Source organism: Mus pahari, chromosome 8, assembly GCF_900095145.1.
Source record: "Mus pahari chromosome 8, PAHARI_EIJ_v1.1, whole genome shotgun sequence".
Taxonomy (NCBI): Eukaryota; Metazoa; Chordata; class Mammalia; order Rodentia; family Muridae; genus Mus; species Mus pahari.
The window spans coordinates 82,284,796-82,308,043 of NC_034597.1; the positions used below are offsets into that span (position 1 = coordinate 82,284,796).

Sequence of the window (23,248 nt, forward strand, 5' to 3'; positions counted from 1 at the left end):
AAAAAAAAAAAAAAAAGAGCCAGAGAGAGGCAAAGGGAGGAGTCGGAGACTTCACAACACATGGAAATTTCAGGGCCCCTGTCAACTTCAATATGCTTGTTTCCGATGCACATGTTCTTAGGGTCTCATTGGGTAAAATACTTTCATACTTCACCCACTTCCTGAACAATAAATGAAGTAAAGTACCAAAAAGCTTTCTGATTGTGCTAGTAAGACATAAAATTGATAGAATATAGACCAATTTCTCTTCCCTTTTTATTATGCTACTTACTGCTATGTCAAGATTTTACTGCCTGTGGAGTATTGGTATTTCTGGCTCAAAATACCTGAACTTCTTATTTTAAATCATAATCTTCCAGCACACAATAGTTATGACTTATGAGAGATTACTGAAGAGTTACTGTTGGATATTCTATAGCTATTGCCTAAGCAGCTTAAATCAGAACTCAACATCCTCCTTTGAATAAGGACCCACTTTGACTTAATTTAAAAATACATTTCCCATAAAATGAGGCCTTTGAGAAAGCATTCCAATGAAGCGCCACTTCTGAGATAAAATAGCACCTTTCCTAACCTGCAGCTTGTTGCTTTGTAGGATCTTCACATCTATTTTTGGTCTCGGGAATGACTTCACAATTGGTATACTGTGCTTAGCCTGAGACTCTATCTTAAAATGCATAAAAGATAATGCACTGTCTTCCTTGACTAAAGCAATTTTCTTTCTCATTCATGGAAATATTTAAAAGCTTTTCATGTTTTCTGGTGGTATTCCTAATCGAGAATGTTTTTGTTTTTTTGGTTTTGGGTTGTTTTTTTTAATCCAGTTACCAGCCACAGTTGTGTTAAAACAGAAAAAAAATGAAAAACAAGTCAATAAAATTAATGTCTGCACTTTAGAAATCTTATGGTTTGTTTGTTCCTTCCAATGCTCGTTTAACAGGTTTTAACCATGAACTTTATTTGCAGATATTAGATGACAAATTCACACATTGCATAGTGTATTTCATTCTGCAAAACTGACTTCTAAGATGATTCACTTTGAATTATAATAGATTAAGACGTTTCAGCTAATTAATAGAAAGAAATCTATGAAAGATCAGAATCCACATATAGGTTCATCTTCTGTAGTTTGTCATTCATATATCTGATATTTAACTCAAGTCTCCTTATAACTCTATGTGGAAATTCTTTGGTCAGCCCTACAGAAACACTAAATCACTTGTATGTTACATTTTAAAACCTTTTTTGTACTAAATGCATGTAAATCTTCAAACGACTTATGTTAATCGCATTTTAAATTCTGTCTTTCTAAGCATGATGGAATACAAAGACCAAAATTAAATTCCTCTACTTCTACAGCCATTTGGAAAGGAAATGGAATGTAGTGACCAGCACACCATGGCATGCCCCTTCTCTTTCTCATCTATACTTCTGTTAGGTTGACATATGGTTCTTTCATCATCGTTAGACCTAAACAGTTTTACATTTGATCCCAAAAGGAAAATACAGAATATAAATGCATCAATTTCAGGAAATTTCTAAACAATGATACATAGAAAATCTGTAAACTAACAAATTATGTTTAGAATAAGAAAACAACATAAAGTTACTTTCTATCATAGCTCTAATAATTAAGCATGTTGAATATGCTTACAAACCGAACTTCTATGATGGGTATAATTGTTCATTATACATACAAAAAAAACCCTCTGTATATTATGCGAATTGCTTAGATATAATTCTGGTGATCATTTTTAAATAACAATGTCATATCAACACTATTATTTTACTTATATCTGTATCATATAAAAATTATAAAGACCATCACAATATTTCAGTAAGTAAATATTTCCTTGCCAATCTGAAATTCAATTTAAATGACAAGAAAATGTATATTTTAGTCATAAGACTAATTAGGAAAGCAAATTAATATAAATTAATAAGATATTCCACAGCAAGACCAAAACAAGCAGACCAGAAGGTAGATGTTAGACAGCTAGGCTCCATATCTTGAATCTTTAAGTAGTTTCTGATCCCTTATCTCTTGTAGTATAATTGTTCTTCTCTTGGGAAATCCATCCTTTTATCTCATTCTAGGCCACTGAAGTTTTTCCTTATGCGTTCAGCATATTTATTGGAGAGCATATATGGTCCCTGGGAAAGTCTCTTGAATCCTCCTGTGTGTTAAGATTTTTATCTGGCAATGATGCCATAATCCTATTACAATATGGGCATCTGTGTTTACCACTGACATCAGGTTTTATGTTTTTAAGCCTTCTAGCAGAAATTCATGTTGAAATAGCAGTAGGAAGGCTGAAATGTCTTAGAAAAGTAGATCAGTTTCTTCCAATATTTAAAGTTTTTTAAAGCTTTGCATAATCTAATTTATTAATTCTTGTTATAAATGCATGTGTATAAAGATGAAATCGAACGTATTTGCTTTATTTTATAAATATTTTATTGACTCCTATCCTTTTTGTCCTGACACATATAGTTTTATTAGGGTTAAGATATAAGAAGTTTGCCTTGCTGTTAGCTAATGAGATCCATATGCTGTTTATTTTTACCGAGTCACTCAATTGTTACTATCTATCTTTCACTTTAACTATGCTCAAATTATTTAAAAGCAAAGAATGTATGTAGAAAGTTTTTTCTCGCCTGTAATATTGCATAAAATGTTCATGAGTGCTCTTCCTTTTCAGGCCTTTTTAATCATCCCATAACAACAGCTATGGAAATGATATTCCACACAGCACAGCAACATAAGCTGAAATTACCCCAACTTTACACTAGGAGGCACATTCCCTCTACAAATCTCTCTACAAGACTAATGCATGATACTTTGACCTAAAAAGAATCCCAAATGCAAAATATTAATGATTTATTTGTTTGCAGTTATGCATACTCAAAAACTGTTCTGCTGAATTAAAAATCCCTCTTTCCAATTTTTGACCTCCCTTTTCATTAAGTTTTGGTACATGAAAATAGTATGTGTATATAGATACATATTTCTATGTATAACATGGCAGTCTTTCTAATGTTATTTATGTGTATGTCTACAGGGCTGCCCATTTGGTACTGGATAATGAATTGGTGTGTTTTTTCCTGGGATAAACTATTTCTCCCACTTTTAGCATTCTTAACTTTACATTATTGCTCCAACCTGGTGCCTAGCTGTCTGATTTACATCAGAGAGTTAGTTCCTTTGTCTTCCAATTGTCACAATTACTCCAAAAACTCATTCACCTTTTACATTTTTATTTTTTCATTAATAATATAGTTTCAGATGACTTGTTCTTAGAAACTTTTGTGCAATATTACATACTTCAAAACCTAATAATACTCCGAGCTTTCCTCTCATCGTCTCTAACTTATTTTCTGTACACATTTTTAATAAGGGATAAAGGCTACAGTCTGGAAGTGCTTTCATTTTTTTCTTTTCCTTTATCTGAGGTATACACGTAGACATTATTGTGGTCGGCCCATTATTCAAAATACAGTATCAATTTGTCTTTCCACAGGCTTTAGTAGATACATATTTGAACCACTGATGCGTCACTTATTGCACTTAATGAGATATAATGCAATTTTATTTTTTTCGTAAAACACGGAGATACTTGTAGTTTTATTTTGGAATTTTGAAATCAATGTTCTCAAGACAATGGTAGTGTAGGCTTCAAATATGTTGACATTTTCAGTGATTGCCTAACTATATATAATCTTTATAACAGCCAGAAATCTGTTCTATTATCATATACACACAAACAAGCACACACACAAACACACACACACACACACACCTATACATAGGCATACACAAACACATATACCTACACAAAGGCACACATACATAGACATACACCCATACACATGTGGTCACTCCCATGTATAAAAGCACACATATATGTACATATATACACAATTAGAGAATTTCTATTTAAACTTTGCTGTGTGTATAAAGTACAAATTCAACTATAGACTCTTTGTTCATTCCTCACTCAATACTTATTTTATAATAAAACATAATTTTTATACTTATCATTATCATTTTTTTCTAATTTAATTTTTTACTTGTAGCAAATATCTCATTTTGAAATCTTTCTTTTGCTTTGTATTTATCTTATAGTCATACAAGAAAATTTTCATATATTCCTAAAACTTGCATCAAGGGCCTTCAGAAGATAGAATTTAGATTACAACAAAGTCCTGTACTCTAGTGTCAACCTGCTTAAGGTATCAGATGTGGTTTTAATGTCTATCTCTTCAACCTCATATGCTATTTGACCCACATTTGATGTGCTATCAGTATTTGCAGAATGAATAAACACCTGAGTGAATCATATGCAGTTAGAAATGATAAAAGATGCCAAGATGTATCAAATAACTCCATTCTATGTAAGTTGTGTCAGAATGACCCATATAGGTTCCAGTGGTAGATTTCATGACTACCTTATAATCACCAGTCTTGAAATTTTGCTGAACTTGGAACTTGCATCTTACTTCTAGCTAAGAGACTGAAGAGGGGTTGACACAGTGTAGTCTAAGACTTTATTAACACATTTAGCCCCACGAATGATTCCTTGAGTGAATAGCAATTCATAAATACTTTCATGCCAATTTGGAGATATATGGTAAGCAAAAATTTCACAAACTAAATATAATTTGCTACTTTGTACATAATTAAGCAAGACATTAAAAATAACTTTTAAAGACAAAGCAGATACAAAGTTTAACTATTCATGTTTCACAATGAGACAAATTAAGACTTAATTCTTAGTTGTAACAGTAACAGTCTAGTCTTGATATGATTATATAAAAGTTTTTACTACTTTTATAGTAACAAAATTATTTTCATTATACTTATATTTCCATGTTATAGATTCACATCTTAAGGAAATCTGATTTATTGTTATTGGAAAGTGGGAGAAGTTTGTCTAGTGTTAGAAAGAAAATTATTCAGTATGATAAAACTGCCAGGTATGCATCTTATTTGTGGAACAGTTGGCCAAGTGTGCTTGAGATACAGAGGTGAAAACATCAAACCTTTGACCACCACCTTGCCCATTATTCTTTGTTAAACTTGCTTTAGTGGTCTGCCAATAAAGCAGTAATTAGTGATTTTATATCTGAGTCAAAAGAAACTTTTACAAGATTTAATACTACTTAAAATATTTTTAAGAAGAAATTATTAATTTCTTTTCTATTACTACAAATTTGGACATAATTATGGAAGATATGTTTTCAATGTTTCTCCACCATTTAAACCATACTGAAATGTATAAAATATGCACATCATATAGACAACAGTGACTATAGTAAAGAAAATTTTATTTTAAATTAAAATTGTAAAGGAAAAAAATAATGCAATCCCATAATTTTCAGACACTGAATCTTACTACTATACTACTTCCATGTTTAAACTTTGCATTTTAGAAAAAAATAAAACATAAAAAAACTAACATAGAACAACAATGATAAAGTAAGCTAAATCAGAATCTCTTCAAAGTATAAATGTTTCATTGGTGAATTTAGGTCCACTATCAAAGTTGTACTTAATAATGGTAGCAGAGCTTTGGAAGATTATTAAAATTCTAAACATTATATATTTTGTCATTTACTTTTATAACATATTACTACAAAGAGGACTTATTTTAATTAAACTATAATTAATGTATCACTTTAACAAATATACAATGCATACCAAAATCCAGTAGAGGGGCTGGAAATGTGCTTTCACAGATAATGCACTTGCTAGACAAAGGTGAGTTTACAACTTTGAATTCTAAGAACTATGAAGGAAGGTAATACAGCACACGTGTAATCCCTGCATTCTTATGAAACTGAGGAGCTAGGTAGCCTGGTGTAGGCGACATCAAACTACACCCAGATGTTCCCTCAAACAAGATAAAGGATGAAGAGGAACACCAAGGTTATCTTCTAATATTTACATATGATGTAAGACACATGCATGCTCAGATAGATAGATAGATAGATAGATAGATAGATAGATAGATAGATAGATAGATAGATAGATGCACCTAAATGCACATGCAAACACACACATAGAGATACACAGACCTCCCCCACACACAATCAATAAACCTAAAATTCTAAAATATTCTAATATGATTAAAGTTGTTTTATTAATTTTATACATAGCCGAGAAACTAAAATATTGATCATTGTAAGAGGTTTCCCAGGTCACAGATATATCTATGAACTGATATTAAAATCAAGTATGTGCTTCTTTCTCTTCCTGGAAGGGCTGTTTCATTACAGTCAACAAAAAAAAAATATGAATTTCTTTAAAAACAGTCTTTACAAATATTTCTAAGTAATGGAGATTTGGGGGAAGAGAGAGGATGAGGAAGCATAAAATGGAATGTAAAAGCTTTAAAGTAAAGTAAAACCATCTGAGCAAGATGGAAGTCATGCTTGGTATTGTTAATGAAATCAAAAATCTGTGACCAGAGGTGATAGAATAGGGAACAAGTTAATGAGTGTGCAGTCAGCATTGGATGGACTCAAGTATGTGTGTGTGGAGGGGGAGAAGAGCACATGAAGTTGGGATGGAACAGTGAAGGGGGCCTGCAAGGTATTGGAGGGTAGAAAGTGTGTAGAAAATATAATGAATATTATATATGTATATGTATATATTATATTATATTCATTCTATATGATACCAATATAAAATTAGCAAAGAATAAAAATACAAAAAAAAATAAAGTGACAATGAATAACAGAGGGAAGAAAGTAAAGATTTTACATGATTCCAGCAAGACAAAACTCAAAGAAACTGGAAGTTTCCTTCATATTTCATTCCTTGTATGGATCACAGATATAGCCCATTCCTGAGTGATCACCTTCAAATTAAATGCATTTGTTTTCTAAAGAGGCCTTGGCCATGCTGTTTAGTCATAGAAGTAGAACCTTAAGATGAGTATCTTTGCCTAAGGGGTACATCACATTAAAGAACATGTGCTAGATGAATGTTTCTTACCATGTGGCCCTGAGAAAGCAAAGTACAAATAAGCCAGAAGAAAGCTCCCAATATTCTCCTGCAAGGTGTGCCTTCCATGTTCTCGCTATTTCCCACATCATGCAGTTTCTAACTGTCTACAGTCTCCTTGTCATACTGAGAAGCAAATCCTTTAACACAGTGGCTTTTGAGGTAGCTTTTAGAGCCTTATTACAGCACAAGTAGGGTTCTTCAGTGTTTAAATTTAGTTGTTTTTTTTAAAAAAATAAAAAACTGATGAATTATTAAATACACAGTGTTAACAACTCAAAACTACACATTGAAAAATAAAGAATAGTGTATAAACCCTTGGAACCATTTAGGTATGTTTAAGTTGTGAATATGTGTTTAGAAGTAGAAAGAACATAAGTCATAATTCAGTTTCCCCAAATACTCTACTCAACATTAGCTGTTCATAGTAATTTGTTAAAATTCATAATGTATTTAGTTACATGTAAATATCCTAGTTTTAAATATTTAAAAATAAATAAATAAAAGCCACAACAAGCAGCTGACTGAGACAAACACAGATACTTAAACATCCAACCAATGGACTGAAGTCAGGGACCCCTGTAGTTGAATTAAGGAAAGGCTGGAAAGAAGCTGAAGAGGATGTTGACCCCATAGGAAGACCAGCAGCCTCAACTAACCTGGACCCCTGAGATCTCTCAGATACTGAGCCACCAACCAGGCAACATACACTTGCAGGTTTGAGGCCGCAGACACATACACAACAGAGGACTGCCTGGTCTAGCCTCAGTGAGATAAGAGGCACCTAACACTCCAGAGATGTGAAGGCCCAGGAAGTGAGGAGGCCTGGTGGGTGGGGTGAAGGGGCATCACTTGAAGACAGGGGGAAAGAGGAATGGGAGGGGGAAGAGTAGGAGGGCAGACTGGGAGGGGCGCAACAACTGGACTATAAAGTAATAAAAATAAAATAATATCCAATATATTTGAAAAATAAGATTACTTTGAAAAACAGGATTACTTCTAGGCATAATAAGTATTTGTAATCCATCATATGCTGGAGTCTACTTTCTTACTTCACCTGTAAGAAAATTATAGCTTTCAAAGAAAATGTAAAAGTCCAGAAAGTAGGGTCCACAGAGGAAAATGAACACAACTAAAACATAAAGGAAGATGACAGGCGTTAACTAGTATGTCAACATCTCTCCATCACACTTCACCAGTTCCTCAAAGTTAATTACAACTCTAACTAGACAATGTAAAGAAAACGTAACATAGAATTATTCCGCTACAATGTAAGATTATGCTGTTTAAGGTTGTAATTTCCAGTGTTTTCGAATGTTTACAATTATAATATTTCCAGAGTATTCTAGTGAATGGTGCTCTAGGCACTAAGAAGGAGCTTGTAATTTCAGTGTAAGTGGGAGACACGTTAACCAATGACTCCAGACAACTCACTGATGACCTAAATTGTCTGATCTCCGAGCAGTGATGAATCAGGACAAATTCTACCAAGAAGCCCTATTTCAGCTGCTTTGACTGACCATCTTCCTCCCGGGTAATAATCCCCATCTCAAATAGAATGTTGCTGATTTCTAGGGCAGTTTTAAATAAATATCACTATTTTATTTAAAAAATAATAAAAACAATAAAAAGTTAAGTGGCATCTTTAAGAAGATTGAAATGTGCATTTTTCTCAGGTTTAGTACCTTGTCCATCTTTTCCCACTGGGCAACTGGCCCAGTTCTTTTGTCTAGGACTAAAAAATCATTGTGTGACTAGCATGGCATATTGGACAAAGATCTAGCCAGGGGCAATGTAGCTAACTCCTACTTTAAAAGCTTGACAAAAATGTTTCTCTCTCTTCTCTCTCTTCTCTCTCTCTCCCTCTCTCTCTCTCTCTCTCTCTCTCTCTCTCTCTCTCTCTCTCTCTCTCTCTCTCCTTATTGGAAGACTTGGGAGAATATATCGAAATAGTGACAAAAAAAACCCTCCAGTCTAAAAAGGTGTCCAGTCTACTTTTTCCTAAATCAATTCACCAACTATCAATAGCACATATCATTTTTCATCTCTGAACTTATATAATGATTTCTTTTTTTTTTTTTTTTTCGAGACAGGGTTTCTCTGTATAGCCCTGGCTGTCCTGGAACTCACTCTGTAGACCAGGTGGCCTCGAACTCAGAAATCTGCCTGCCTCCGCCTCCCGAGTGCTGGGATTAAAGGCGTGCGCCACCACACCCGGCTATATAATGATTTCTTCTGATGTTATCAAGTATACAAGTTCAGAGAAGGAAAAAAAAGTGTAAATAAAATAAAAATAAATGTGATCAATAATTATTTATAGCAATGTTTCTTAAATATTCATATTGTAAAACATAGACCATACTTGGTTTGAAATGATTATTTAAGTGAGGATTGAAAGTTAAAGCTTTTTACTTTGGTTCAATCTATCTGTAGTAATGTGTCAGTGCTAGTAGGCAGGAAAAGACAGCTGTCATGTTAATTTGTGCACATATATTTTTGTATAATAGTGATGAAATGTATTATATTTTTGTTAAATTTACCTGTACTTTGGTACTTCTCAGTTTACCCTGAATGACCACAGACATATAATTCTATGACAATGAAAATAGAAAATAACTATCATCTTGTTCACCTAGTTAATATATCCTAAAAGCCACCTTTTCCTTTTAGATGAATATTTTTAAATTTCTAATTCAATTAGTTAAGTAGAAAATTACCCAGATGTTCATCATTTTCTAAAACACAGTGATTAAACTCCCTGCCCTCTGTCATACTGTGTGTGATTCTAAAGGATTTCATTATTCCAGCTAAAAGGAAATTGATGATACTCTTAGGCATGTCTAATTCCTTTACCTGGAATTTAATGTATTTCTCCTACCTTTCAGACACTTGTGTAAAATACATTTGCCAGTCTATGAAGAACTGATACAGGTGTGTGCCAGGATATTTAATGTTTGTATTTCTGTCTTTATTTTGACTCAGACTCAAAGGCAAGAGCATCCAAACACTTGAAGACAAAGTGTCAAAAATTACACTGAAAATACTTAGCTTAGTGCTAGTTAGAGAAGAGAAAACTGTAGACTCCGAAAACTGTTTACAAGGAACTATCATAAGCTCTACCTATCCACATCACCTCCATACAATTCCTTGGAAAATGAAATAATCTAGAATCATCAGTTAGTAAAGCTAACATGCCAGGAAATCCATAGAAAATAAAAAAATTATCCAGCTCTCTCAAACTCCCTTCGATAAATACGGTTTTGAGATTTTTACCTCTCAATATTTGATATAAAAATATGCTTAATGTTTTGCTCTTGCAGACCAGACACAGACATTGACAATGATGGCATAGGATTTACTTAGATTCTTCTAAATGATTTCCTGGAATAAAGGGAAATGTCTGCAGTGAGATCTGATGTAACTGCACACATTTAGCAGTTGTTAGTGAAAAAGAGCCTGATGAGATCCCTGTATAGGCAGTGGTAAGGTTTAGATGGGACAGCTTGCGAGAAGGAAGTACTCATATAGACCTCTCTGCCCAGACAGATTCAAAACGGTAGAAGTAAGTGAACCTGAAAGCTGAATTACCAGAAGGGAACTCGTTAAGAAAGCCTGTCTGAGCGTGTGACCTCCTCTAGATATTCCTCCTTCACAGAAATGCCAGAGGCACAGAATTGTCTGAAGCAGAAGGTGCTAAATAGCTTGAGATTCATGGAAAAGCCAGCTTAACTTCACTTCCTTCTCCAGCTAACCGATGTGAAGCAGGTTAAAGAGCAGGCGAAGTTGTCTGTTTTGAATGTATGTGCTCTTTGTCATTTGATGTTCTTTTTCTGGTTTGGACACCCTCTTGCTGTGGTTACTCAGTATTTCCTTTCACGTAACAAAAAAGAGTGTGTGTGTGTGTGGGGGGGGACATACAAAGATATGTCTAATATTCCTGCCCAGAACCCTTCAAGGGCTTTCTACCACCATGAAAAAAAAAAAAGATATTTTTTTCTTAAAAATAGAAATCATTTTCATTATTCTGGAAAAGGGTTTTATAATTTTAGTTGCTTTATAAAGTTACCTTGTCACTGAGGATATTTTGTTTGTTTATGTGTCCTTAAAAAAATACAGCTCAATAACAATGCAGTCTTAGCTCAAGATCTCCTTTACAGGCAGAAGTCCCTTTAAAGCAGTGGTTCTCAACCTATCTAATGTTGTGATCCATTAATACAGTTCCTTGTCTTTTAGTGACCCACCAACAATAAAAATATCCTGTTGCTCTTTAAAGAAGTGTAACATTGCTATGGTTATGAATTGTAATGTATATATTTTTGGAGATCCAGGTTTGCCAAAGGCATAGAGAGCCACAGGATGAGAATTCTGCAATGCTTTAAAGAGAATATTTGAGATTAATAATTTCCAAGGTCGGATGTGGCTCTTTGGATGATGTAGGGTTTAGGCCAGATACATTCCTTTCAACTTATTTATACAAAGCTAAATTATTCAAAAACACAAAACATGAATAAAAATTTATGAAAGAATTATCTTCTTTTTTCTCAGATGGATTTAAATCACATTTAATAGTCTTTATTCTGTGTAAATAGTTCTTTAGAAGATAGCACGCCAAAGGACACAGACAAATAAATATATGTATGCACAAACACAAAAAAAACATATTTCTATTTCTATTACATATCATCAACAATATTCTAATAAACTGTATTTTATCAATCGTAACTGCTTATTCTGTAACCCCTTTGACACCAGATTATACTTAAACAAAAATTTTCTTTCATATATATTTATATATATGAACATTTGAAAATCACTTTAATGGCTCATAAACTAAAAAGAATATCACACCATTTCTAAGGTCAACATATCAAATACATCACACTACGTTTACATCAAGACGTATAGCATTATATATAGCAGGTACAACCCATTGTCCCTTCCTGGAAGGACAGGGTGACCATTTAAACAAGTTTCAGCACACAGCTCAACCGCAACAGCAGCCAGCTACGAAGACAGGAAGAGGACTCACCAGAATTGGGATCCGAGTTGCCATCTGCTTCGGTCCTCTTGTCCGGAGAGGCCTGGTCGTAGAATTCGTCCTGTGGCTGAACCAGAGGAAGAGGGTGTGAGATCAGGGTTCCACTACCCACCGGCTCGTGGTCTCCCAGACCACTGTCACTGCAGCTTTCCTGGGAGCCATCCGGAAGGTGAAAGGTAACGCGACGCTGAGACTACAAAGAAGACCACAGGACACGCAGTTAACACTGGCTTCTCCCTGGCACCATGCTCATGTGCAGCAGAACACAGATTCAACTATTACAGCACATAAATGACATAGTATAAAGTCAAAGTATGCAAGGCTAGGAACAAAGAGCCAGCGTTCTTCACTTGCTTTTACTAGGTAATGGACCACTGGCAAATTACCAAAACAAAGGCCTACCTTTAAAATGGGAGGACATAAAACTAATGTAAAAACTTAGGGAAAATGTAAGAAAAATAAAGGTGCATACTTGGACTCATAAAATTATAGGGAATTCCTAAATACAAAATGCATGGACTCATTTGTTTCACAGAACTGAGTAGATAATTGTTTATTTTTGAGGCCCTCTGCTTCCGAGAGACTTGCAATGGAGTACAGTTGCTGTTGTATAGACTTACTTCTCAGTTTTCCCTTTAAGTTAGAAATATAATGATACAAATAATAATGTAACATCGAACGAGAACACGTTTATGTTTTATTAAAGCTAGTCGTGGAAATTAATCAAAATTGTTACTACAAATAAGTTGATATGGACGTATATGGAAGGAAATCACTTTATTCAAAACTTGAAAACAGAGACACAGAGTGATTCATGAGCTGTGTTTGCTCACTGGCTCAGGTTTTACGCCTAGCCTCTTTTAAAGACATTGCAGTAGAAATGTATTGAGCATAGTGCTATGGCATGCACTGCATATACGACTCCAAGTAATGAGCTAAGGTGTGCTTGTAGTTATTTCAGTGAAAGTCAGTGTTTTAGTACAACAAAAGTCTGCGTTCTAGCACAGACCAGAGTTCAGTTTTCACGGTCAATGTGCTTTGGGCTGATGTAATACATGAGATATAAAAATACGTGCAGCTATGTGGGGGTGAAAATGTAAGCTGTAGGGAATTACATATGTTGGTAAATGAATACTATAGTACTAAAAGTAATTTCCATTCTTTCACAGCCAAAAGACCTTCCAGTATTATGCTACACATGATTACTTTTATAGAGATTAAATGACATTACTAATACATAGAAACAGATAAAATTCGAATAGATGGTGTATAATAAAATCATCTTCCAGCATTTAATATTTGTGTTTTTCAGGCGATAATTTAAAGAGTACATTCTAAGAAGCAGGCATGCCGCTAGAAGCAAATTCAGTAGGCAGATGCATTGCAACTCTATAAAATGCCTTTATAGACTGACAATAGAACACAACCTCTTTTCTATGAGTCACTGGTTCAAATCCAGCTAAAAGTCATCCCGGAGAAGAGCTGATACCACTTTATTGCTGTTCAATGGCCTATGTGAAAATGAGTTGATAGTTCAGTACATTTTTAATGAACTGACACCAACATCCCATAAACTATAATCATAAATGGTACTAATTGTGTCTCATGTAGCACATTTTCTCTTTACACGAAACTCTTGGATTAGCATCATTCATTCCCCTTCTGAAGGTTCTCTTGTATGCCTAGGTGAGTCCTGTGATGGAAAAGCAAGGTGGACGCAGATAGCAACATCAGACATGCACCAAGCCCTCCTGAAACAAAGGTTGTGCTACCGTGTTTATTGTTGTGTTTCCTCTCGCTTGACATTTAACGGTCAAGGTAAAAGTGCCCCTAAGTTCATACTTCAATATGTTCAACATCTGCTATGATCTTTTATGGATGAAGTGACTATCAAGGGCATTGAGCTCATTGGCCATTATACATGATGGTCAAGAATGATTTCTAAGATTTCCATCCAGGAGAAACCTAAGGACAAATCAGGCTGTTCTCTGAAAACTTCTAAATGCTGCATACACCATCAAGGGTTCTTCATTTCATAGTAGATGAAATTACATTTAATACTTATGAAAGAAAAATATAATGTTGCTTTAATTATAGTATTTTTCTCCATGAAATATTTTTCAAAATATATAACAGCAGTCATCTCTTATTTTAGCAGTTCTTCCAAAATGGATATATGTGTATTTATTTATTGTCTAGTATATATTGGAAATATAATTATACCGAATGATGAATGAAATATTTTCTTTTAAAGTATTATAATAAACTTGGTAGACTCCATCTTTCATATGTTACATTAATATATTTTAAATATTTTTTATGTTCGACATTATACTGTAGTTATATTTAAATGATATGAATGAGAATAGAAAATAAAAATGTAGTTTATAAAATTTAAATGAAATAATGTAAATTAGAATGATATCATAATTAATATTTTTTAATTAACCTGACACAAAGATGTTTAAAACTTATTGCCAGAACTGTGCAGTATTTTTCAGTCTGCAGAGGGACAGGATGGAGCTTTACATGTACTAAGAATCAGTAAGTGGCTGTAATGGAGTGAAAAAAAGTAATCAAACATACCCATTGTAGTGGTGGTGAATATGGCAGGTCTGAATGACCAGGAGACTGGTTCTGAGGCAGCGAGCCTACGGAAATGATGGGGATTGCTTATATAAATCTAGTCAGTGGGAAAAGAGGAGAACAGGCAAGGGAGGAAGGGCTTCTGCTGGGTCAGAGGACTTCCAAGCCTATCTGCTAGGTTAGCAGACTGCCTGTCACATGATGTCTGAGAGGCCAGTTCTCTGCAGGGAAAACAGAAACCTATCTGGCTTTATCATGACAGGACCTTTGTCTCTATGGAGTAGAGAAGGTTTAAGCCTGATGTTGGCAGTGAGCAGCCCCATTCCTGTCTTGCTCTCTGAGAAATGTCCAGGATATGTAAGTGTTGTCTGAGCATAGAGCAAGTGATCATAGGTACTTTAATTCTGAGCTAGATCGTTTGCTCTGGCTCAGAAAGAGGTTAGTCTATCTCTGGCAAGAAGACATGAGAAAATATTGCCCGGCCAATACAGCATTGTAAGATCAGAAAGGCGCAAATAAAAAGCTTTTCTGCTGCATAATAGCAGCACTTTTACAGCACTTTGAATTTTATTCCTATTTGATTTTAATCTAATTTCAGAAATTTAGGTAAATTTATCTTCAGAAATATTTGATAATTTGAGAACCCCCAGAAACTACAAGGTTCTTTCGGTACATAGACTTGATTCTTTGATTTAAATATTTTGAACAAATATAAAATACACAATGAAAGGAAGTTGCAGTAGTTTATCTTCGTGTGTGTGTGTGTGTGTGTGTGTTTGTGTGTGTATGTGTGTGTGGTGTGTGTGTGTGTGTGTGTGTGTGTGTAAATGAATGGATTTGTTAAGATTAGTCAAAAAGTATTTGCTTTCATTCTCTAACATTAAGCATTGAAATTTTCATATGTAAAGTACAAAATGTAGCTTTTGTCATAGATGTTGAATCAGACCCTACTGTTTGAAAAGAACTTGCACTTAAGGCAAAGAAAGCTCTGTAGTTAAAAGTGAGGAACATATAACAGTCTAGGTTCCTTGAGGCCAAATTTTGATAGAGTTTCACAAATTTTATTCTAGTAGAGGGTAGTACATGCACTCTTTTCACTAACATTTGAAAGATATCAATTAATGTGATCAATATTCAAAAAAGGTTCTTAATGTATATTTTATGAAAACCACTACAGCCTGTGGTTTTAAATGTCTCCATTATCACTAATTTTTTTAAAAGATATAATTCAAAAGGATCCCACTAGTAATGATAAAGTAAATATTTAAACCACAGAATTATTTTATAATAATTCATTTTATTATTTGAAAATGGCAAGTTAAACTAATGTCCTACTCTGTGTTAAAAGTCCTTACATTAAATAGCTTTATATATGAAGGATTTAGGCTTATTTATATATAATCTGGAAATTACTTAAAGATTTAATATTCTATTATTATCAGTTACATTTTGTTTTTAATCTTAAAGAAATAAGATAAGGTGATTCTCTTTACTGTCACAAAACTAGAGTAGAATTTATAACATACTGTTTCATGCAGAAAAGTCTTTCTTGCTACTAATTAATTTATTCATTTAATGATTAATTCGTGAGTTCCTATTATCTACAAGAACATACTCCCCCCCCGCTATGGAAAGAATGGTGCAGAAATCACTGAATCCCAGGGTTTTCTAAAAACTATCACATAATTAATGATTTTCCTCATCTGTTCCCTACTGGTACTTAAGGGTCATTGGACTACCAACTATGCCCTTTTTAATGGGATCCCATTCTAATTCTTTTGAACTATACAGATGAGAAAAATTTCAGTCCAAGGAAAGGGAACATTTACTGTATATTTTTAGAAGCTTATTGTTCTTTAATCAGAACTATTACGGGCATATTCATAAGCAATAATGTATGAATAAGGAGTAGGGCTTTTTTTTTTTAGTTTCTGCCAAAATAATCCATATTTTTGACAGACAAATTTAAACATATTGTGAATTGACGACAACAATAATAAATATGAAATAGAAGAATAACAAGGAGTGTTAGAGTAACCTAGTTTCATTGCAAGTCCTAACTTCTTTTTTACGTGTCATTTAAAACTTTTTTTTAAAACTAAGACTTAGAGAGATAATAAAAACATTGAAGAATCATCATCAATATAAGAACTGGGAACAATGTGGAATGTAGGCACTTGATGAACTTACACTTAAATTTTACTGAGTTCATCTAAGTGAACTGGACTTGATTCAGGCAATGGAAATGGGATAAACCAGCAAGGGAGTTGCTTTGGTTCACCACCAGAACACTTTCCCATGGCCCACCCCCTTTCCCCATCATTCTGGCCACTGGTAAAGGCAGCCATGGGGCCTTGAACTGCTATTAATGTCTCCTCTCCTTCTTTAACATTCACATTGTTCAGTAGATTTTTTTTTTTTTTAAGGAAATGCTTAGTTTGTATTTGGTGAATGTGTGTAACAACTCCAGTAATCAAAGAGGAAAGCAGATGATTCAGCAAATTAAAAACAATTTTTTGATGACTAATTTTACCTCCTTAAATAAATAAAACTAAGGATGTGTATGATTATGGTCACTTACAGTCATCGTGATTGAGGCAATGAGGGACGTCCCTACATTGTATCTGCTGCACACTTAACCACAGTGCTCATCCCTACATTGTATCTGCTGCACACTTAACCACATCACTATTTGCAGCTGCTCACTGTTTCTTTGGGGGATATAACTGTCACCTTTTATTTCTAACTGACTCTACAATTAAGATGTTTGATTTTTAAACTTTTAAAATGCATGTGAAATACTCTCACCGATGTAAATGTGATATATTTGATGTGTAAATGCCTTACTGTAAAATGAGCTACTGAAAGGAAGGAAATGTGTATTTTATGTGCTTTGTAGCATGTTTTAGATACTTATTAAGATTTTTAAAATGATAGAAGCCCTAATGTAAATAGCCCATAGCAGCACTTTTACAGTACTTTGAATTTTATTCCTATTTGATTTTAATCTAATGACAGAAATTTAGGTAAATTTATCTTCAAAAATATTTGATATATTTGAGAACCCCAAGAAACTACAAGGTTCTTTTGGTACGTAGACTTGATTTTTGGATTTAAATATTTTGAACAAATATAAAACAAAAGAAAATCTGGCTTTTACCAAGTTTTCTCTTGAGGGATGCTACAGAAAAGGAAAAAAGTTTTAAACTGACTTAACCCCTGAATCAGGGAATGTGACCCCACCCTTCTTGCTCCCCCAGGTTCAACACAAAGAGAAATGATTAAACATTTCATATTGTGGGTCATGCTGCTTCTTATATTCTTTAATTCTTGCTATCTGAAATGGTCTTAACCTGTTTCTCACAGTTAAATGCTGCCCAGTAGGAATGTAGTATTTTATCAGACCATTCAAAATATAAAATGACTGCATTAAACTAGAGCAGCTGTTCCAGAATCTACAAGATTTTTTTAACATCTATAAATTATATGAACAGAAATGTGGAAAAAACATCTCAGCAAGAGCCCTTTCCAATTTCCCTTACTGGTAAACAAACCCATGTGACAAAGTAGGCTACCCCTCATCATATTTACAAAATCAGCATACAAGATAATTGCAGCAATTTAATTAGAAATTATACTAAATTATGACTGTTATTAAAGTAAACATATATAAGTCACTAGCATAAGTATGGAATTAAGAACTGGAAAGAGAGGCTTCCTTTGGGTAAGGATACTTTCTGAAATATATGTGTCTGACATGTCAATCCTGGAAACAGAATTTGAGTCTGATTGGTGTCTAGTATGTGAGAACTCATTTTAGCTAACTTCTGTAATATAAACCAGAGACCAAATGCATTTCTGTAGAATTTACCTCAATAACAATTATCAGTAAAAAATAAAATTTTTAACCCCCTTGTAGGGCATATGTCTACTCAAAACATGCTTTTACATTATAGCTCCATAATACATTCTAAGTTAGGCCTTCAAGACATGGAAGATACATAGGGGAATTTAAACAAATGTTTCTTTTTACTGTCACTACTTAATATAATGTGCACCTGTCTAACCTTGGACAAAAAGCATTCCCAGAGTATTCCTGACTAAACAGCCTATGGCTCCAGGAAGCAGCTGAATAATAATTGATTTATCAAAGGATCAACGAGAAAAACTAATGAACTTAATCTTGGTCATAATGCTAGTGTGTATGTGTATGTGTGTGTGTGTGTGTATGTGTGTGTGTGTGTTTTGTAAGTCTCGTAGAAACAAGAGATAGCAAGAACAGGGCACAAAAAGTAAGTAAAGGTCCAGATATAAAAACAAGCATAAACAGAGAGGACCATGAGAGTGCCACTGTTAAGCAAATACTGAATCTCCTCTCCCAGCTACTCCTAAAGCTGTTCTAGTAAAACTTCATTAGGAAGAAGAAATGAAGAACACATGGGAATGTTGTCCTTGTCTATCAAGACTGTAGCAAACATTTTCATGTGCTCATGTAATTATTGGAATGTCATCTGATCCTGGATTCATTAAAAAGTGACAAAATACTGACAGATATAGACTATAGGATAAAATAAATGTAAATTGGTAAGTGGATGATCAGGTCTGGAGGAAGAAATATAGATAGATATTGGCAGGCAATGAATGAACACTACACGTCACATGCTACCATTGCTAAGAGGCCACCATAAACTTCATTTGATCTTTATACAAGTACTAGGGGAAAAAAATCACATCTTTGGAAATATGAGCAACTCTGAACTTTTGCATTTTTGAAAGATCTCATCAAAATATTGCTTAAATTTGAATGTTGGTTTTAAAGAATAGGAATAGCTCATATTGTGCTTGTAGATTTTTAATTTAAAAATTAAAAATCAGGAAAATAACATTTTCCCAAAATAATCCTGGTACATGTTTATGTGTTTGTAAATAAATCATTATATGCTACAAAAGTTACATTCCAACTCTTATATAAACAGATACAACTCATCCTTTGCTATGTCTGGGAACATGATATTTTCTCATTCTTAAAGCATAGATTTTTAAAATGTATCTGACATCATTAATAAGATAATTCTTTACTACTGATGATATAGAATATAAAATCACCCATTGGGTAGAGGCAAACATAAAGGCACATTCTGATGCATACAGTTTACATTAATATTGCCTCTGAGTTGAAAATTTTAAAGTAACATGACACATGGCAAGCTCTCTCTATGTTCATTCATGTACATCGTGACTAAAGGTAGATGTCCTTTTCCTCCATCACTTTCCTTCCTTTTTCAATGGAGAATCTTTTATAAAAGATACAAAACAAAAGTAAAAAGAGACAAAGTCCAGTTACTGTTTAGAAAAAAATACTTCATAGAGTTTAGAATTTATCTTGTATATTTGATATCCTAAAATTACAAGTCTTTATTTACGAAATTTAAGAGAATCTGATTGTATAAGATCCTTCTAAGTACTGTACAGTTAATAATATTAGTTTTATCACAGTAGTAAAACAATAGATGAAAAATTTTAAATTCACCATGTTTTGAAGCCTGTATAATATTATTTGAGACATTATTAGGGTTTGATATCTTTGCTCTTAATCAACTGAATATGTTTTATTTTTAAGTTGTGGAGTGGGTGTTGTTTTGTGCATGGCATAGTTACTTATTTGTGTAGCTATGTTAGCAAATGACCATGCATATGTATGCATATGGGTTTGCATCCATATAAACTATTTTTAAAGGCATTATCTTTCATGACTGAAGATAGGTGATATTGCCTGGCCAAGGATTTTCAGGATTCTACAACATCTTCCACTTCTGACATTACACAACCACCACCATGACTGTGACTGGCTTTTTTTGTTTGTTTGATTCTGGGATTTCAAACTCATATCCATGTGCTTGCTCAGCAGTTATTTTATGGATGATCCCTATCCCAGATACTGTTTTTATTTCTTAATATTTAAAAATTTATGGGTGTTGGATTTTTTTGTTCTTGTGAACAATAATAATAAACACAGTATAGATTACAATAATAATATTGGGCATTAAAATTATATTTGGATATCACTATAGAATTTACATCCCTAATTCTTTAAGGACAGATAGCATTAACTGTAGTTGAGAACAAAGGAGATTTTTCTAGAGTAGTCAGTCTTCTTCTAAATTCATAGCTTTCGGTGCTTAAATAAAGATCAACCTCAATCTTTTCTCAGTGCGTATGGAGGAATGCTCTTTTTGGATCATAAATTTAGCAGTAACGCTGAAGGTTGAATAGGAGCAGATGAATGGTCACAGACTTCACAAGAGGGTTAAAACTGGAAATCTGAGAAAACTTTTACAGCAAACTTTCTAACATACATATTGAACAATAACTTTCAAATATGAAAATAACATATGAATTTTTCTGAAATGGTTAGTAAGTATTAATAGGTGTGATATCAAATAGAGATGTCCTATAAGCTGGAGTAATTATGTTTTAAATCTCCTCTACTCTGTAAAATATATCATAGCAGACTTGTGGAAGTTCGCTAGAATCAGAGCCCTTATAATGATCCGAGACAATGAGGTAGTTGGAATACACATGAATAAGATCTTGTATCTTTTCTCTTGGGTTGAATAGTCTTTGTTCTAAACAGTCTAAGTAGCTGGACTTTATTTCAAAAAGAAAAAAAAATCCTACTATTAATGCAGACAGCACTATGACTTTGAGCCTGATATTTGAAACAAAATCACTCCTACATCTCAGAGATAATCGCTTCTTGCCCTGTGGCTTTTTAATCTTCCCTTTGAAAGCATTACTGAGTCTCCAATCTCAGTTATTTGTGGACTGGGGATAATTTGTTTCCCTGAACATAAGTACTGAATTCAAACATGTGTTGAGATTTTATGCATGTAAAACCTTTTTTAAATTTAAGTTGAGTTTGTAAAACAATGAACGGTAACCAGGAAAAGAAATGTAGTTTTTATATTCTGCCATGTTATCATGTTATCAGTCCTCATCAAAGCAGCTTCATTTCACAGCACGTGGACAACTTTACAAAAAAGACAACTGGGCACAGTACAGAGGTCAAAAATAATTGGAAGCCTGGACCCAGTAGATCCACATAAAGCACAACCCTTGCTCTTAAGACTCAGGAAACCACATGGAAGAAAAGATTGAAAGATTATAATAACCAAGAAATCTTCTGGGACTGGTAAAGATCTTTTCCCAATCTCTTGGTTGCCTTTTTGTCTTATTGACAGTGTCCTTTGCCTTACAGAAGCTTTGCAATTTTATGAGACCCCATTTGTCAATTCTTGATCTTACAGCACAAGCCATTGGCATACTTCGGGTCTAGTCCATGTCCTAGTCTGACAGATGGAAGAAGAGAGATAGATAGATGATGGCACTTTGGGAATTAAGAAGTTACCTTTCCTGGAATAGATCAAAGCACTTAATGTCTGGAGGAGCATCATATCTCAGGCTTCATAGACTGATAAAATACACAGAAAATACTAGGCAAGACATGTTGTTGTATACTAAACTTTCATAGATATGGAAATCTATGAGACTTGCATGAGACCTGCAGTTTGAATGATAACTGAACAACATGTCAGTGCATTAATAACAGTTCCTAAGAGACTGTGATAGAAAAAGTGTATTTTTTAGCTCAAGGGTATGATCTTGCGACCCCATCATTGCATACATCTTATATGTATAATTTCTTAGAAATTTGGCAGGGTGGCATTCATGAAAGAGAGATTAGGTACTCCTGAAGTGGGAAGTATGTTTACAACTAAGGATCATAAGCGTTTAGGTAACTTATATTCCAATTTATAAATTTCTATATAAAACTTCTACTTTAATTTGTTTTCTAATTTCATTATTCTGTTCCCAATTATATCCAGGAGAAGATTATATCAGTGTTTGTTCTTCCCTGAATAGATATCTCTGAAACGGTATCATCAGAATGTCTGTAAAATCTGGATTAGAATGGTTATTAATATAAAGTCATGTGCTCCATGATTGTAATAATACAAATTAATAACTTGTCACTAGGTAATTCATCCTCATTCAAACATAGTCCATGTACTTTACAAAGCAAGTAGTGCAGCGTGTAGCATTCGTGCAGTATGGTACTGCCTCCTGCTCTAATGTTACAAACTTGTACAACATGCTTTCCACTGAATACTGTAGTCATCTCTAGAATATTGCTAAGGAGTAATGAGCCTAAGCATAGAAATATGCACTAAAATGTATAGAAACAAGCATCATGGTCATAGGACACTTCCTATGAGTAGGTATTGGAGTTAGCTCTGAGTAAGGCAGCTAGTACTGACTGAATAAGATGCTCAATTCACTGCTATCGACTGTATGTAACTGAATGTTTTACCTACATCAATCTAACAATATAAATAACAAATCTACCTTACGTTGATGGATTTTGTATTTCATAATTTTCATTAATGTTGCACTCACCTGACATTTATCTTAAAAGCTAAGCACAAAATATAGCTAAGTAACATTTCTTTTTCCTTTATGTCCTTATTTTATGAAATGTCTTTCTCTCTCTCTCTCTCTCTCTCTCTCTCTCTCTCTCTATATATATATATATATATATATATATATATATATAT

At 33.7% G+C, this 23,248-nt stretch overlaps 1 protein-coding gene across 4 annotated transcripts in view; it reads right to left on the reverse strand.

Moving 5' to 3' along the window:
• Positions 1-23,248, reverse strand: part of Pcdh9 (protocadherin 9) — an 877,954-nt gene that overhangs the window by 307,507 nt on the left and 547,199 nt on the right. For 2 of the 4 annotated variants that reach the window (XM_021203967.2, XM_021203966.2), the window contains one exon: positions 12,039-12,114. In XM_021203967.2, coding sequence (XP_021059626.1) covers positions 12,039-12,114 — 76 coding nt within the window. Of the gene's footprint in view, positions 1-11,970; positions 12,241-23,248 lie in introns of those variants that run through there. The other 2 variants (XM_021203965.2, XM_029541791.1) reach the window with 2 other exon arrangements.